We start from the raw sequence: 18,297 nt of genomic DNA on the forward strand, positions 1-18,297 counted from the left end.
GTGAATTAGGTACAGGGAACACACGCACATGCAAACATACAGCTCACTGTCTTCAAAACTTACATTAGAAAGATTTCTTATTTTTGAAAGAAGTATTTGAAAAATTAGAAATACTACGTAAGTATTTGAAGGGAAAACATCAAGAAAGGCCAGCATCAAATGAGGTTTCTTTTGGATAAATCCCAGAACTCATGATCTATCACACTATCAAATCTACTTATTCTTAGTCCTGATAAGTCCTTATTCAAAGCCCCCTGTAAATTTTCTTAAATATCTAACCTTAACCATTCTGCTCTCTTAATACACTTTCCTGTACCTCAAGGAAGAGCAGCCCACTCCTATGTGTAATTGTATTGCATGAGGTAACAACAGACTCATTGATGGACAGGGTTGAAGACAACATTTCAAAGCATTAAGGCTAAGAGAATTCTGAAAAGCTGCTTCATGTAAGACAGTGCCTGTGGATTCCAGCCAGACTCCTCCACTGCATACAAATGAAGACACACAAGGCCCCAGCTGCTATTGGCAATCATCCCATGACCACGAGGGTAGCTAGACCTAGGATAATGCCAATCCTGTGGTTGAAAGACAGTAGGGTGGGGGTGGGGTGAACAAGGTTTTGGTGGTATCACTAAATCCTTGGAAAAAAAACAAAGACGGCCACTCCACCAACAGACTTTATGTAGTGTGTGATTCAATAGATTTTTTTATTAACTCCAAATTTTATTTACATCTTAGAGCTAAAGAATGGTCCCGCTAAGCATTTTCAATCTATACCAAGTAGATATCAGATATGCATCTCCTTTTATACTATAAATCTCAGACTTATCTTTCCTATTTTAAAAAAATCTTTAAATTTTATATCTTGTTATAGTTTTCAAATACTTGAGCTGCTTTTTATTTATTTTTAAAATTGTATTACATTTAGTTCATTTTTTACTCAAAGTTCTTGCTGTAGGCTTTGTCTTGAATACGTAAGACCATTTGGCGTGCATAGAAGTCCCTGTATTCCTCTGGTAATTCAGCCAGTGTTTTCAAAGCTCTGTCCAAGATCTGCACAGCTCTGGATGCCGCTACAGGATCTTTGTTGCCATAGGTATCTGTTGTGTCATAGCATTCCGACGGGAGGTGCTTCCAGAAGATGTTCACCCCCACTCCAAACTCTTCAGAAACGACGTTATGGAACCATAAAGCTGCAGAAAGTGGTTTTAAAAAAAAGTTAAAAATAAAACCTACAGTTAAAAAAAAAAAACAAATGTCAGTGAAATATCACAAGTTGCATAAAGGCAGTCTGTAGCAAGCTCCCATCGCTTGCATGCTCCCTGCTTTCCAGTCACTCACTCATCTGCCAGCTAGCTCAGTGTCAGGAGCACAGCCCTTGTTCTCATTGCCTGAGGAATTGTCATCTTCCCATCTAGCTTGTATTGGCTCTGAGATTCTCAGATTCAGGACAGTCTTTTGTGTTACATGTTTACACTTCCTGATTTACACAACCACATCAGAACAAGGAGCACTGTGTACACAGAACATTTTAATTATTTAAAGACTATGCCTGGTCCGTTGTGACTTGATACTGTCATCGGTCTCAAACACTTCCTGTTCCAGTGGCAATCTGGTTCTAACTTGGGCAGCATGCACTGTTGCTTTAGTTTTTATATTTCTAAGGTACATAGACCCATCGTCTATTTTTTTCAGCTACAGCAAATTGTTTGCTGGTAGTGGTGATAAAGAAGAAACTTGATCACATTATTGAGCTATTTTTTCATTTTCACTAGAAAGTTTACTGTTTTCAACTAACATTTTCAAAATGGAAGTGCTAGAAGAATATTAAAGAACACCTCAGTGTAACAGATGGAATGATAATCATGCCAAGAAATGTTTTAGTCTTGTGAAAGGAGGGTTTAAATCGTAGAGACATACGTTCTAAGAGTGCTCATGGAAAAACAATACTTTTTTTATTTATAAAAGTAATCTTACAACAGTTTTGGTTTTAATTATAAGGTCTTTCAGAATCTTCTTTCACTTGTTAATATACCAGAACAAGCTAACATTCTGATAATTAAGTCTAAAGATGGGAATCTACAAATATAACCTACAAAATCTAAACAGAATAAGAGAAAACTACATAGCTAAAATAATGTTCTAAATATGAAAACCAAAACTTTAATTTACAAACTGGCAATAGACTTAAGATAACGGCGTTGTTGCTGAAAGGAGACAAGTAGTCAGTCAGTGCACCACGGTCATGAGGCAGCTGTGGGAAGAGTGCTGCTCTATGGGGAATATAGAACTTAGCAAGAACATGGCTCCTTATGCTCAAGGAATTTACAGTCTAACCGAGTATGTCACCTGATCTTTACTGTTTATGGGTGTTTCAAAAGTTAATTCTACCACTGAATAAAGGTATCAATAGTTTAGGACTACAAATGTATTGATACAGCAAATAGAATTACACAAGTGAAGTTGGCCAGTAAACTCCATTACTTTTGGTCTATATAATCCAAGTATTCACTTAAGTAATAAGTATTAATTACAAATATTAGCCATATTATCATAGTTACTAACAACATGGAAATTTTATGAGCATCTAGACTAACATGTATTTATTGAACACAGACACTATACAGAAAAAAATTTTCAGATGTTGATATTATAATATTTAATAAAATTCATAATCTTTTAGAAATGGTAAATTCCTTTTAGAAATGGTAAAGTCTATATACTTTAGAAATAAAATAATTTTAAAAAAAACCACCAGGTACAATCTTTTCTCAAATCTGATGATACTCATGTTTTTAGTAAGGTAACTCACAATACTATCTTAACAAGTTATGGACTGCTTTATGACAGGAATATATTTTGAGAAAACACCATGTAGTTATGTGAATAACAGATGGAATGATCTACTACATCCCTTTACTAACGGTACAGCCTATTGCTAAGAGAATATAAACCTGTATCGTTTACTGTTCTGAAGACTATAGGCAGATGGGATACAATGTACCTGGATATCTATACACAAATAAAAAATACATTAGTATGGTTTAGAAGCCTTACCAGGAATGAAGAGGACATCTCCAGCTTCAAGGGAGCACTCATACCTCCTTGCTTTAGGAAAGAGTGGGTATTTATCCAGGTCTGGGCTGTCGATATTCAGCACTTCTGATTTAGAACCTCAAAGTCCCCAAGAGAGATCAGATAGGTTAAACCAAGCCCACATTTTAGAAAGCAATCCACAAATATAAATTTGAAACTTAGTTCTTTTCAATTACTGTATTCACACTATAAGAACGAACTATTGGGCTGGAGAGATAGCTCAGCTGTTAAAGGCTAGGCTCACAACCAAAATATAAGAACTAACTATTCTTCTGGAACCTAAGATAAATTTTAATGACCATTCTTTAAATATGACAACTGACATCCATCATCTATGCAATGCTATAAGATAACCTTCAAACTGTGTGTGTGTGTATGTTTGTTTGGCTTCTTTGTTTTTGAGATAGCTTCTCACATATGCCAGACTGACCTTGAACTTCTCTCCTTTGTTTTGTTTTGACACAGGGTTTCTCTGTGTTGCCAGGGCTGTCCTGGAACTAACTCTGTAGCCCAGCTACTCGGAGATCCACTAGCCTCAGCCTCCCCAGTGCTGGGATGTAGGGAGTGTGCCACTACAACTAGCCTTGAAACCTCCTTCTTTCCACTGCCTATCAATCACCACATACACACAATGGAAACTACAGTACATTAGGAAGCAGTATCCTACAACATGGTCTTCCTATATTATTTTAAAATAACTGAATAAACTCTAGAAACAAATCATACCTGATAAATATAAATATTGTGCATCCCGAGGATTGAACAGTGTAATTCGCTTCTTTCCTGTCACTTGTATTAAAAAGTTATCCATTACCTAAAGATCAATAAGGAGATGTGTAAACAATATCTAAAAGTCAATCCAATGACATTCTAAATAGTTAACTTCAAACCCTATTCTTCTTGGGGGTGGGGTGGGGGTGGAGTTTGCACAGGATCTCGCCTATGTTGCCTATGCTGACCTGCTTCTGAGCAGCCAAGATCACATACCTGAGTTACTACATGTTACTTCAACCCTATTCCTTTTGTGAGATTTGACTTACACAAAACTCTTACAGTCATAATTCAAAGTGTCTTAATTGAAGACATTCCTTCCCATGTCGAAAAACCAAAAAAAAAAAAAAAAAAAAAAAAAGAAAAGAAAAGAAAAAGAAAAAGAAAAAAAAAGAAACATGAGAAGGACCAGCAAATTGGGAAAACAGGACGTGGAAATAGAGTGTAAGTACAACTGAGGCGGCCTTTGGTTAATGATGGTCTTACTACGTTGTTGAGGAATTCCTTGGATCAAATAGAAAGCACTAACACAGCTACTATTAAACACTGCATATACATCACCCATACATGACATATACATGGTCATGAAAACTGATTATGAGACTATGTGCAAAGGACTACATTAAGGCAAATTTCCATAGTATGCTTTTCAATGAATCACTGTTAACTTTCCCTGGGTATATAAAGGGTACCCTCTCTTGGTGCAGATTGTGCAAATGTTAAAAGGCAGAAGCACATGACTCAGTTGAAGAATTAAGACATACACTGAGTGAGCGAGTGAGCGATTATTCGTGGATTGTCACTACTGACACAATCTTCTTTTAGCACTAACCTTTCACTAGCAAACCTTAACTCTAATTATAACCTCCGTCACTCTGACTTCTTTTTAAGAAAAGTATTATGTCCTATTGTCATTCAATGTCAAAGGAAATACTTAAAACTTAAAGCATAATCTATAAAGCTAAAAATGTATGAAGCATGTCATTTTCTTACTAATCATTCCAATACAACTTTGGAAATATGCTAAGATTTCCTGTCTGTCTCATTAACTATAGAGTTACTATGTTGAAATCCCCTGGAAGTTTTAGGACATACTAAAAGATCCATAGACATGGCAACTCATTTTGGCACGTTGTCACACACCTAAGATTCCTGCCAGTTGGGAGGCAGAGAAAGAAAGGTCTAAGGTCAAGTCTAGCCAGCGGTTCAAAACAGAAGTCCCATTTCAAAACACCAAAAGGCTCTGGGAAAGTACTGGTTCCTGCATTAGCTTCTTGTTTCTCCTGCTGCCAACACCAAAACTGAACACACCACCATTTCAAATTTGCTTATTATGTTTACATGTATATTTCAGCATATAAAACTGTAAGAACACAGAATCAAGATCAAAGACTGCACATCCTGCTCATATACAAATCAGCACACATCCAAGATTCTCACAGGATATATCCGAAGACCTCTGGATACCTTCAACTCTTATTCCTGCCCAACCTTCCCAGTAAGCCCCTCCTCCCCCTACACACTATGACTTGGACAGCCAGTCAGCTGTTTCATTAAGACCTTTCTATCATACTGCTTTGCCCTCTACATTCCCCCCTATCAACCCCGGTGACCCCTTTTCACAGGCCAAAACCATAACTCCCTTTTATCTATGCTTTATTAAGTCTGTGATGATGTAAGAACCTCACCACTGAGAGCCATGCAAGAAGCTAGGCTTTGCTCTCAGCTGACTCCACATTACTACTGCCCCTCTATACTCACAGCTCCTCTTTTCAGCCAATGACACTGCACAGATCTACAAACTAGCCCATAGAGCTCAAACCATCAATATTAGACCTGTAAGAGCAACAGCCTTCTGAACCTTTACATTTTTTATTTTGTAACATACATCATAGTGAGTCCAGAGCTGTAATCCAGGTGAACTAATTCGAAAAACACTGGAAAAGAACTGCTCCTCTCTGAAGAACATTGGAAATGTAATATCTCCTCCTAATGATGGGAACTGCTGTCTGATGTCTGCAACATCCTGAATTGACAGATATTCAAAAGTACTTAGATTAGTATCTGGAAAGAATTTCATAATAAACACAACATAGACATAAGGATCACTGTACACCGCCCACACGTCGTGTAGTAAGGACGAAGAGGCCATCTTCATTCTGTGCTTTAAAGCCCAATGATGGGAAAAGCCCAACTGCAACACCCAAACTTCCCAGTGAAGGAGTTCTTCCTACTGTCAGCAAGATTCAGATATTTGTTTGAATTAATAATCTGGCTCTGAATACACATAAAGGCCCCTCTAATAAATCTTCAGTACTTTTAGGTCATATGTCATTAGCTGAACTATCATCTGTAAAATACTTAGCAGTAGGGTTCTTATTGTGTGTAATTTAGATGACTCTAAGATTCTATATTCTGAGTAAATAATCAACTTCTAAAAATTTCTCACTCAGGCACAGATCATCGAAAGAAACAGACAACAACAAAATGGGTTATATGTCCAACAATAATATAAAATTCATAGTGATAATGTGAAAATTCTCACCTACATTTTAAGTGACTGTTTCAAATCCACAATTCTTACCTTCCTCGGATCTTCTCCAAGTGACCGTAAGTAGTATTTCTCGTCCTTAAATATCCCAAAGAAAAATACCATCAGCATTCATTAAAACAATAAGAAGAAATAAGAAGGGAGTAAATCTTACAACATGATTTAGTTACATCATATGAAAAGTTCAACTACCTTACCCTTCCCCCCCCGATGCCCCCTGGTGGCCACATAAAGAAATGTCTTTATCTGCTGCTCAAAACTGGATGCACAAACAGTAAATAAACAATTCTAACAGCAACATAAGCACGTCCTAAGCTCCTGGTTAACGTATAATTCAACTCACACTGTTTTAACATTTGGTAAATAAAATGAGTCCAACAATAAACTTGACACAATATAAAATGAGGTAAATAAAAACCTCACCCTTTAGCACATTAAAAACCAGGAGACTGCATTGTGCCAGACTGTGTCTATCCCCAATAACCTGCATTCTCACACCAAGACCTTCTAAAGAGTCAGCTCATACATGACTCAGAAATGCAAAATTATGCCAACAGTTTCAAAAGTTATCATTTACACTTCTGACTGAAGCAAGCTGCCACCTATGCAGGACTCCCCTGATGGATACTTTGCTCAGGTTTCACAGGGAACTGGTAGACTACCAGCTGTGTACAGCTGTGTCTGATGGCTCTGCACCACACACCCAAGTCCTCTCCAGCATCCTCTTCCTCCCACAGGCAGTACTCCCTGATGTTCTGAGTCCAATCTCAGTGTCAACTTTCCTTATAACTTAACTGAGAATCCATGCTAATCTGTTTATGTATACTCCATAATTTTTAAACTTAGTTTGTCTTTGATTCTTTTATGACACATTTCATGGATATTTAAACCTATGCCATTCATTAACTTTTGATGGGAAAACAAATCTTTAAAAGCACTGAATATCCACATGCAAAGAATGGCCACAGTATTGAGGAACAACTGATGAAGGCTGGTTTTACGAGACATTCTAATCATGGTCAGGCTGGAAGTTCACCCCTTGTGTTTCTTCTTAAGATGGCTGTCTACCTTGTTTTTTGAGACAGCTCACCAATTTGGCTATGCTGGTGGGTCAGTGAGCTCCAGGATCCTCTTGTCTCTCAAGAGGATTTAGTCCCCAGCACTAAAATTACTGTAAGGACATGCCAGGGTGCCCAGCATTTTACACCTGTGGTGGGGATCAACTTATATCTTCATGCTTACTGTGCAAATATTTTACCGACTAAGGTATCACTCCAACTCTAACATAACTTAAAATTGTACTTATGTGTAAGCATAAATTAATGCCCTAGTCAAGATATTTAAATATATATTACTCAGAACTACACTATAATGTAAAACCCTGCTTTAATCTTGAACAAATGTTACACAGATAAAAGAAACTACTGGTAACTATAAAATGTGGAAATTTTAATGTAAGATATGAAAAGAAAGTTTTCTATTAACATCTGAATTTTTCAGAGGAAGCAGGATTAATGATGTATAGTTGGTGGGTAGACTCTGTGCCAAGCACACTGCTAAGATTATTTTATTCGCTTAGTCCTTACAAAAACCTTATAAAATAAGTAGTTTTTAATCTTCATGTAGAAATAAATATATTAAGAAAAAATAGATTGGCCAAGGTTTGAAAGCAAATAAATAGCAGAGCTACAGCTTGTAGAATAGCCAACCAGAGTTAATGAATAGCTATAGCATTGGGAGGCAGAGACAGGCAGATCTCTGAGTCAGAGGCCAGCCTGGTCTACAGAATGAGTTCCAGTATAGTCAGGGAAACCCTGTCTCAAAAAACAAAAAACCCACAAAGAATGGCTATCAGGGATTTGAGCTCTGAGACATCATTTTTGATCTTTTGTAGAAAACAACCTACTGGTCCTTTTCAAACAAGTCCACTAAGAGAAGACTCAATGGATAAAGTTCTTGCTGTATAAACAGGAGGCTGGTTCAATACCCAGCACCAATGTAAGAACAACCAGATTTGGCAGTGTGCACCTATAATTCCAGAACAGGGGTCAAAGACAGGAAATTCCCTGGAGCCTATTCATTAGCTAGCCTTCCAGGTTCCAAAAGGCCTTTCCTCATAAAAATTACTCTGGCCTACACACACACACACACACACACACACACACACAAAACCCATTTCTATATGGCTTTGGTTATTTCTAAAAAAAAAAAAAAAAAAAAAAAAAAAAAAAAATTACCTCTGAAATGAAGAATTCTTTATGTGTTTCTTCAGCTGCTCTCTGGACCAACTTGTTAAAAGGTAAAGTTCTGAAATAAACATAACAGAATCCTTAGATGTAAAAATAACATACCAACTAGTAATTCATCCACTATGCATGCAGGCTTGGTATACTTGAGTGTCACATGCTTTGAAAAATGCAGTTTTTAGTATAATCCACATGGATGGAATCCTGAATATTCAATACTCATCTAGCAGTATATAAATTTGACTGTTACCTGAATTTTTAGATTTAAAGATTTTAAATATATGGTACAGATGGATCTTCAAAGGCCACTGTCCTTCTGTTCAAGTTACTGAGAGGTGCTTCCACAGTGTCAGCTTACTCTGAAAGTACACAAACTAGAGCTGGAGAGAGGGCTCAGTGTTTAAGAGCATGTGTTACTCTTGAGGACGATGTACATTCATTTCCCAGCTCCCACATGCATGGCTCACAACCATCGTAACTCCCATTTCAGAGGATCCAGTGGCCTCTTCTGGCCTCCTTGGGCACCACGCACGCACACACGCGCACACACGTGCGCGCGCACACACACACACACAGTGCACTTAATGCAGTGCACATACATACATGCAAGCAACTCATCCATGTAAACTCTAAGTGTAAAATTAAAATACACAGACTTTGGGGCTCTGACTGGCCTGTCTTCAAGTGTAATGGGCAAACAAATCTTGTAAATGAGACAAGCTACTAGTCTCACATGAGTAACGAGCTTACTAGGGAAGACATTTCCGCCCCTCACCCCTGCTCTGCCTGCCATGTTACGGCTTCTAGAGAAAATGGTCAGACATTTAAGAAACAACATTTATTTCCAGTACACCATATCTTCAAGTTAGAGGGCTACTTTGCTCCAGTTGTCCTAGCACTTTCCAGAACTAAAAGCATTTTCCAGATGTAGATTATCAGCAGAGAGCTTCCTAGCTATCACCAGACTCTGGCTTCTAACCCTATTATTAATCAGTTTTTTAAAAACTGCAAAACCATTTCCCAATCATGAAGATAGTACTATATCAGCAGCAAGACAAAGAATTCCTGAAAAGCTTGTCCTCTAACCCCCACTGAAAACCTGTCAGTCTCATTCCCAAGTAGATATAATGGGAATACGAGGTAGAAGAGTTATTGTGGTGGCGTATATTTGCTTGGCCCAGGGAGTGGCACTATTAGGAGGTGTGGCCTTGTTGGAGGAAGAATCATTGTGGGGATGAGCTTAGAGACTCTTCTCCTAGCTACGTGGGAGCCAGTTTTCTCCTGTTTGCCTTCCAAACAAGATGTAGAACTCTCAGCTCCTCCAGCACCATGTCTGCTTGGATGCTGCCATGCTTCTTGCCTTGATGATAATGAACTGAACATATAAGCCAGCCCAACTGAACATATTAGCCAGCCCCAATTAAATGCTGTCCTTTATAGAAGTTGTCTTGGTCATGGTGTCTCTTCACAGTACTGGAAACCCTAAGACAGCTATAAACTATATCATCAATGAGATAATGACTTGGGATAACTTACTTTTCCTATCATTGTTGTTTTCCTAAAAATATACTAGAAAAAGATGAAGGTTTGATGTTAGACAATGCTGTTTACAGGAATGTGGTTTTCCTGTGTACAGCACATAAAAATGCCCCTTAAAGAAATCTATAAGCTATTGTGGCCCATTTCAAGTCACTGGCTTTGGGGAACACTTACCTAAGCGGGGGCATGTTTCAGTGTCACTCCATAGTCTTGTTCTATTAAGAATAAGTTATCACTGCTTGGCCAAGATGACTTGGATCTACAGAATTCACTGGTAACATTCTGCTAATACTGCCAGCCTCCAGTTCTTCTGAAAACCTAAGTGACTGTTCTGTCACCTTGTGAAGGATGTGAGTGTGAATATAAGTCTAGACTGAAGCTATTGCTGGTGGGAGTGGTGTAGAGTGAACACTCCAGAAAGAAAGGGCTCCGATATTTCCTGAGGTCAACGCAGGGTCATCTCCTATTACAAAGCAAACTTACTTGGCACTCTCCTTTCTATGCTTCCTACTGAAAGCCTCACTATCGACAAACACTTATCATCCATGCCAAAGCCTCTTTTAAGATCTGGGGAGGCTAATGTGGCCCATAGCTACCTGTGTAATTGGGGCAATTGCTTACCCACAGTGAGTTCTCCCTTACTAGGGGAACAAAGGAATGCTTGTAACTTTTCCACAAAAGCTAGGCTGACAACTGACCCTGCATCCAGAGAAGTAGAACCTTAATCTGCCACAACCTTGTCCCTACAGCTGTTGGGAAGCTCCCCAGCCTTAGGCTCTCTGTGCCCCATAATGCTTTTAAGCAGAAGGACTTCTATTACAGTGTCGTTTCTTAGGATCCACACGCACAACAGTAAGTGAGATTATCAAAGAACGGTTCCCCTGGTTTTTATGACAGGCAAATTTGAATATACACCCTGGGTTTTATCTTTTTAAACTATACGATCTTAGATAAATTATTTAATTTTAATTAAAAAATTATTACATATATTTGTGTATAAGGAGGAAGATGTGGATGGGTGCATTCACACCATGACGTGTGTGTGTCTGTGTCTGTGTGTGTATGTGTGTGTCACAAAACAACTTATAGGAGGTGGTTCTTCTACCATGTGTCCAGGACATCAAACTTAGGTCATCAAAGCTGCAATATGCACTTTATCCTCTTAGCAGCACCAAGGTACTTTTCTTAAACCTTCATTTTTCTCATCTGTAAAATTGTCATAAGCAATACTTGTATTTACTATCTTATATTTTAAATGGGAAATGTTGTGGATATCCCTGGGGTTGCTTGTATTTCGATGCTAATTCCTCTCTCCTGAGAGGGGCTGAGGAGGAGGAATGAGTCACATACTCAGGTGACTTCTTGTGAACCATCCCCTAATGAATAAAGGAGCCAATCACTGGGCAAATAGGTGGGACTGAGGAAGAAAGGAAGCAGGAGAGAGTTTGGGCATTTTTTAGATGGGGATAACATGAAGGCAAGATGAGGCTATTAGTGTTTCCCAGTTTTAATGGCGGATCTGTCAGGATACACCACCAGAGGATTTAGATTTAATAAGGCTGACAGATTAGGATTTTAGTTGTTGTGCCCAGTGATTAAGTTATCATTATTTCTGAACTAAGTTTGTGTGGTGTTTTCCTTCACACAGTGGCTCATCTGGGTTCAAGGGAGAAAGGTACAGCGGCAAAGAGTGGGTTTGCCTGATATGCACCACAAAGGCTGTGGGGGATTTGAAGCACAGGGCTGGCATGGTAGCAACTCGCCAGTGGGAACTTACTGAGCTGGGTAGAGATTTTGGAGCTCTGAGTCAGAGTCTCCACAAGAACAGGCTGGCCAGCCCGCCAGGGCAGAGAATCGCCGGTGGTAGTGCAGAGAGTTGGCAGGTCTTTTTTAATATTCCCACAATAGGAAAAACAAACAACACATCTACTTTTTTTCCTTGCACAAAAATAATTGTTCATGCTTTTGACAGCTCTAGTGAAAGGCTTTGAAAAAGCTGGAATAGAAACTATTACATTATATATGTGTTTGAAAAGCAAGTTTTGAAAAGTTCAAGACATAAGTAAACATCAAATCCATCCAGGATGAAGTTTCAATACCCACTTGTTATGGCATTAGACTATGGAAAATCAGTAATATTAACCCCAGGCTGAAGAACACTCATCGCTCTAGGACTTTCTCCCACTTTTTTGATTAAATTAAAAGTGCCAAGTTCTTACACTTGGGAAAAATTTCTGGCAATTAAATTCAATCTGTGGCCTGTGAAGTATCCCAGAGCTACTGTGGTGACTACTCACTCAGAAACTGAGAAGTGCTGTGGCAACTACCACATAGGGTTGGAAAGTAGGACGGCCTGGACAGAAACCATTCAGCTCATCTCTAACCTGAAATCCTCTGTGAATAACAGGGTCTTTTCAATAGATTTAATTTACTGGGAACTGCACATGCTCAGAATGTGAACACTGTTTTTTAAGCTAATATTTTTAATGAATTGCATGGGAATAAAAGGCACGTGAAATCTGCAAGGTGACCTTAAGGCTTTCAAGCTTACAAGTTCAGCAGCTGACTTACCCATCGCAGACAACACAGTATCAAACAAGAATGGAAGATCTTATTAGCATGCAAGGTCATTCATCAGGAGAAGATCCAGCATGGTTTTAAATGACACTAAACCAAAGAAAGTAGACACCAAATACAAGGCAGAAAGAAATAACAGGCTTTAAGAAAACTTCCTGTGCTGGGTAATGGCAGCAGAAATGGGTCAGTAAAGACTCAGCGAACACAGCACACAACTTCAGAGGCAACCTAACTCCAAGAATAGAAATTCTCTGTTCCATGGCTCCACAGAACACAGGGTGTTCCCTATATTTAAAAAATAAACCTGTGGAAAATGTCTCTGTACAATTATGTAAACTCAGAATTCTTGTCGTTTAAGCCACTCATGAAAAAGGAGTAAGCTATTCCATGATTACATAAACTAAAGATGAAATGCAGTATGGTCTTTATATAATGATGTAAAAATATTTTTAAAGATTTGAAAAGTTATTTGTACCCCCAGAATAACCTCAGAAGAAAATACCTATAGACAAAATTCTTACTAATGAAGTCCATCTGTGGAACTGCAGCAACATGAATTTTCACTTCTTTCGTCCCTCCAACTTGACTCAGGTAATCCACTGTCCATTTGCTTGTACAAGATCCTAAGTCGAGTCCTTCCAACACGAGAGGCTTTCTCTGTAATGAAGGTGAAAAACACAGCAACTACCTTGGTATCAGAGTGTGGCTTTCATCTCAGCCTAAGATGTCCAACTAAAAGCATATATTTAAGGACCAGAAAACAAAACAGCCTCATCAACACATAAATTCTAATACTAAAGTATTTTCATGTTATTTAAGGCAAAAAATATAATTAAAGTTTACCTTATTTTTGTAACTTTTAATTTTGATATCATTTTAACTTTCTAAGAAATGCAACAACATAAGTATTGCCATGGCCTCTCTACTTGACTCACCAGCTTTCCAATACGCACTCCATTTGTGTTATCACTTGCTCACAAACTCAGTGTATAAAGACAGATATGGGTTTGTTTTGGTTTTGGTTTGGTTTTTTGGTTTTTTCATGACAGGGTTTCTCTGTGTAGCCCTGGCTGTCTTGGAACTCACTCTGTACACCAGGCTGGCCTTGAACTCAGAAATCTGTCTGCCTCTGCCTCCTAAGTGCTGGGACTAATGGTGTGCGCTACCACTGCCCGGCCCCAGATATGTTACTAAAACTAATTTTTCTGGACCATTTCAAAGTTAAATTGTTAACATCATGACCTCTCATCTCCAAGACTCAAGTATATCTTCTGAAAAAAAAAAGCTATTCTCTTACAGAGAAATTATCAGAGTTGTATTTCACACTGACATATTATTATGTAACATACCATGCGCATCTGAATTTCACTAATTATCCCAATATTTTCCTTCCTAGTTCTTTCCTGACCTAGAATTCAGGCTGAGATGCCATATCAGATCCAATGAGCACAGCTCTTTCCATCTGGAACGGCTCATCAGCTCTCTTTGTCTTCTATGACCTTAATATATTTGAGCGCACAGGCCAATTAATTGTTGAATGGCCTTGGATTTGGGTTTATCTAGTTTCTCCATGATTAAATCTGAGTAAGGAATGCTCCACAAAAGGGTTGGTTTAGAACTCCCAGGGCACATCAGGTGGCACACGATGTTCTACCCTAACATCTACTCAATCCCTCTGCCTCTAGCTTTACTGGTATAATTTTAGTGTTCAAATTATTGTAGATTTGACTAGAGGGCTGGTTTCTTTGTGACTTTTTAAACCAACTATTTCCTTACTTTATAGCAAAATAAGATGATCCAGTTATCTTTTTTATTTTCCCTGTCCAGCTTTGCAATCCATCATTTATGAAAACTCTGGTTTCTTTTCCCTGGGAACTTTCCTTTTGACATTTTAATGTATCTGTATAATGTATTTTTATTATATTCATCTACCCTACAGGAGTTATTTTAGTGCTTTATCATAACTTCTCTTTTCTCAATTCTAAAAGGAAAAGACATGTAAGGGCATATCTAGACACTCAATTGCATATCTATCTCTAAACATATACGAACTATGCAGTATGAATAAAACATATGCCAAGGTTAAATCTAGCCTTTATTGTTTGTATCTTTGCAAGTTTTTTGATCAACAGTTAAAAAAAACTTATTTCCCACCATCAATATTTAATCATCTGCAATATTCTAGAATTTCCAGAAAACATTCTCAGAACTGCTAGCTCACAGGGCTATAAAATACAAGTCTTCTCACTAGAATTGTTTTCAGTCCTTATCACCTTTGGATTGAAGACACATAATTAAAGTATTGTTTTAAAGGTAACTTTTCCACTCTCCACAACTCCTAACAGGCTTGCTTGTTGCTTTTTTTTTTTTTTTTTTTTTAAACTTTAGGGTTGTTTTTAAATAATCATTTCTCACTTCTGTTGAATTCTGTTTGTTTGATTCAGTCTCACTATGTAGCCCTGGCTAGCCTAGAACTCACTATGTAGACCAAGTTGGCCACAAAAATCACAGAAATCCAACTGCCTCTTCCCAACGCCCTCTTTGTTTTTCTTGTATTACTTTAGATCGTAAAGTATTAATCTGATTCCCCTAAGGCCAGCTATCTCATCACATTCTTTCAGCTCATCCTCACTCATCCTCTAGAGACAGCCAATTAATTTCTTAAGTACTATTCCTATATTTCTTTTATCCAAAGTACCCCAAACATACATTTGCTTTTTTCTTTTTAAAAAAAACGAAAAAAACCCAATGTTTTCTTTTTACAAGTTTAAAACGTATACTTTGAAATTCATTGCTATTAGTTTTCACATGTCATTCTTTGTTATAGCTTATATATCAAAGAATGAGTAATAATTTATCTAATTACACTCCCATGTATAGTTTACTTCCAATAACTACTAGTATAATAGAGTCCTGTAGATACTGTCATATATTTAAAGAAATCTCTGCAAAGTAAATTCTTAAATAACAAATTGCTGGGCTGGAGAGATGGCTCAGTGGTTAAGAGCACTGACTGCTCTTCCAGAGGTCCTGAGTTCTATTCCCAGCAACCACATGGTGGCTCACAACCATTTGTAATAATGGGATTGGATGCCCTCTTCTGATGTGTCTGAAGACAGCTACAGTGTACTCATGTACATAAAAATAAACAAATCTTTAAAAGAAAAAAGAACCAAATAAATAAATATGAAATTACTATAAATCCAGTGACACACACGTAAGTAGGAGAGAGGTCTGTTGACAAGGAGTGCAATTGGAGAGGGTGGGGTGAGAGTGAGTGATAGGAGTGAAAATGAGAAAAATTCATTATTTTCTGTATGGAACAGTCACTGAATTAAAAATCACTCTGTTCTAAAGTAAACATGTAGTTTGTAAGCCATATCAAGAGTTAAATCACTTGGTATAAACCAGTTGGCTGCTATGTCAATACACCCTCACCAAGGGTGAATTATCAAAGCTTCTTGACGTTGGGCAACATATGTGGTCAAGAATTAGTTATCTCAGTACAGGAATGAATGATATGACTACTGATGAAAAACTGCCATTTTTCTGTTGATTTGCTTTGTTCCATTTCTAGCAGACTTACAGCAACTGAGGTGAGGCAGGAAGACAGGGAAATTTAAGGACATGAGATAGAAAGGTCCTCATCCTGCAGTCTAAAGTCTCTCACCAGCTGAGAGGTAAGAATTCAGCACAACTAGTCAGGATGTAATGGCACATACCTTTAATCCTAGCACTAGGGAGGCAGGTGGGTCTCTGTGAGTTTGAGACAGCCTGATCTACAGAACAAAGTACCAGGGCAAGTAGGGCTACACAGAGATACCCTGTCTCAATAATAATAATAATAATAATAATAATAATAATAATAATAATAATTCCAGCACAATTTAAAAATCTTGCTGGGAGGTTGCCTACATGGAGGTATTTCTTTTTATAAGTAAGAATATTATAATAGTAACAAATCATGTCTAAGGCCAAAATGCATATGACCAGGTACGGCTTATCACCTTTCCTGTAAGACAGTTATTTTCTAGGATTCTCATGAGCAAGACTAAAGCTCCACAAGCAGTAAAAGACTTGCCTTTTTATATTTTGGGTTTTTTTTGGTTTTGTTTCTTCTTTGTTTTTGAGACAAGATTTCTCCATGAAGCCCTGGCTGTCCTGGGACTTGCTCTGTAGATCAGGTTGGCCTGGAACCCAGAGATCTGCCTGCCTCTGCCTCCTGAATGTTGGGATTAAAAGCATGTGCCACCACTGACCTGTAAAAAAAGACAGGTCTTAACCTCCTTGTACAATGTTAGTGAGCCGTGGTTTTCCCTGATCAAACTATAGTATTACCCCAAAGCATCTCTCTATTGAAACATGAACTACAACCTCTTAGTAAACTTAAACTCTGCCTTATAGTGACTCGATTAGAAATTCTTCTAGGGTCGTCAGTAATCCTGTCTTCTCAAAGGAACACTTCAGGCTGCTCCAGCAGCATAGCGTAGCTGTAGCTACAGATCCCATCCTAAGACCACTAACATACTTCAGAGACTTTTTTCCCTTAGAATATTCGCCAGAATCCTTACTCTGTTATTCTGATACTTGGACTTTCTTGAAAAGTCCTGAGAGCAAACTTGTTTTCTTTTCTTAAATCTAACTACTTTCTGCTACTTCTTTCTTTAAAAACTTAAAGGGCGCCGGGCAGTGATGGCGCACGCCTTTGGTCCCAGCACTTCGGAGGCTGAGGCAGGCGGATTTCTGAGTTCGAGGCCAGCCTTGTCTACAGAGTGAGTTCCAGGGCAGCAAGGGCTATACAGAGAAACTCTGACTCGGAAAAAACAAAACTAAAGGGCTTAAGCCTTAATTATGATTCAGGCTTAAATCAATGAATGACTTGTACCAGAGGAAACCTACGAGACTATTTCCATTGGTTTCCCTGCTGCAATCCTTCATTAGACCTAAATATCGAGCTTCAAAAATCTAATATCTCGAAATACTCCAGGGGCTGTTAGGACCAAGCAAGAGAAGGGCGAGGGATCCTGAACTAGACTTTAGGAAAACTCCATAGAAAGGGAGCACGTGAGGTCAGAAAAGCCACACGCGCGACCTCTCAGTGAGCTTCGTGCCACCCAGCTTTCTCCGGTCATCCTGCTCCCCAGAAATGTGGGGCCGTTCTCTCCAGGGCTTTGAATTCCCGAGCAGGGCTGCAGGTCCCTTCCGCTCTCTCCCTTGACAGCAGAGCGCCTTCTCTTCCCCCGAACTGGGTTGCAGGAGAGCAGATGGGCCGCCATAAGGTCCCGGGGTGTCTCCCCTGCCTTCCCGCGGCGGGCCTCCTCACCTGTGGATAAAGATGCTCCATGAACTGCTCCCGGGAGACGCCCTGCAGCCGGGGTACCGGAAAACGCTGCTCAGCCATGGTGAAATTCACAGGCCTGGGAATTTAGACGAGTCCGTCCACGCGTGATTTCCCCGGGAAACACTACTCCGGAAGAAATGGTCCGCGTAGGTGACTGACCCCAGAGGGCGGCGGCT

At 38.8% G+C, this 18,297-nt stretch overlaps 1 protein-coding gene across 5 annotated transcripts; it reads right to left on the minus strand.

Annotated features, from left to right (window-relative positions):
* Positions 1–594: 594 nt before the first annotated feature.
* Tyw5 (tRNA-yW synthesizing protein 5) lies at positions 595–18,293 on the minus strand. 5 transcript variants are annotated; one of them, XM_021170506.3, is made up of 9 exons: positions 18,104–18,293; positions 13,302–13,437; positions 8,656–8,725; positions 6,452–6,496; positions 6,078–6,100; positions 5,756–5,895; positions 3,823–3,910; positions 3,058–3,174; positions 595–1,193 (listed from the first exon to the last, which is right to left on the minus strand). In XM_021170506.3, exons 1-9 carry the CDS (start codon positions 18,179–18,181, stop codon positions 937–939), a joined length of 954 nt encoding a protein of 317 aa, XP_021026165.1. In that variant the 5' UTR covers positions 18,182–18,293; the 3' UTR covers positions 595–936. The 5 variants fall into 5 exon arrangements, with proteins under 5 accessions (XP_021026165.1, XP_085693560.1, XP_021026157.1 ...); XM_085837434.1 differs by lacking the exon at positions 6,078–6,100 and adding an exon at positions 16,862–17,039 and having other exon boundaries at positions 5,756–5,893; positions 13,283–13,437; positions 18,104–18,235; XM_021170498.3 differs by lacking the exon at positions 6,078–6,100 and having other exon boundaries at positions 5,756–5,893; positions 13,283–13,437.
* Positions 18,294–18,297: the final 4 nt, after the last annotated feature.

The sequence above is a fragment of the Mus caroli genome, unplaced genomic scaffold (genome assembly GCF_978045245.1).
Source record: "Mus caroli unplaced genomic scaffold, Mus_caroli_1 scaffold_1, whole genome shotgun sequence".
NCBI classification, from domain to species: domain Eukaryota; kingdom Metazoa; phylum Chordata; class Mammalia; order Rodentia; family Muridae; genus Mus; species Mus caroli.

Bases quoted from the DNA above. Each gene is read 5' to 3' on its own strand.
- Tyw5 (XM_021170506.3), bottom strand. From the start codon at position 18,181: ATGGCTGAGCAGCGTTTTCCGGTACCCCGGCTGCAGGGCGTCTCCCGG. The intron at 13,438-18,103 runs GTGAGGAGGCCC...CCTTCATTACAG, and splicing joins TGGAGCATCTTTATCCACAG to AGAAAGCCTCTCGTGTTGGA. The intron at 3,175-3,822 runs GTATGATTTGTT...GGGGACTTTGAG, and splicing joins ACAATATTTATATTTATCAG to GTTCTAAATCAGAAGTGCTG.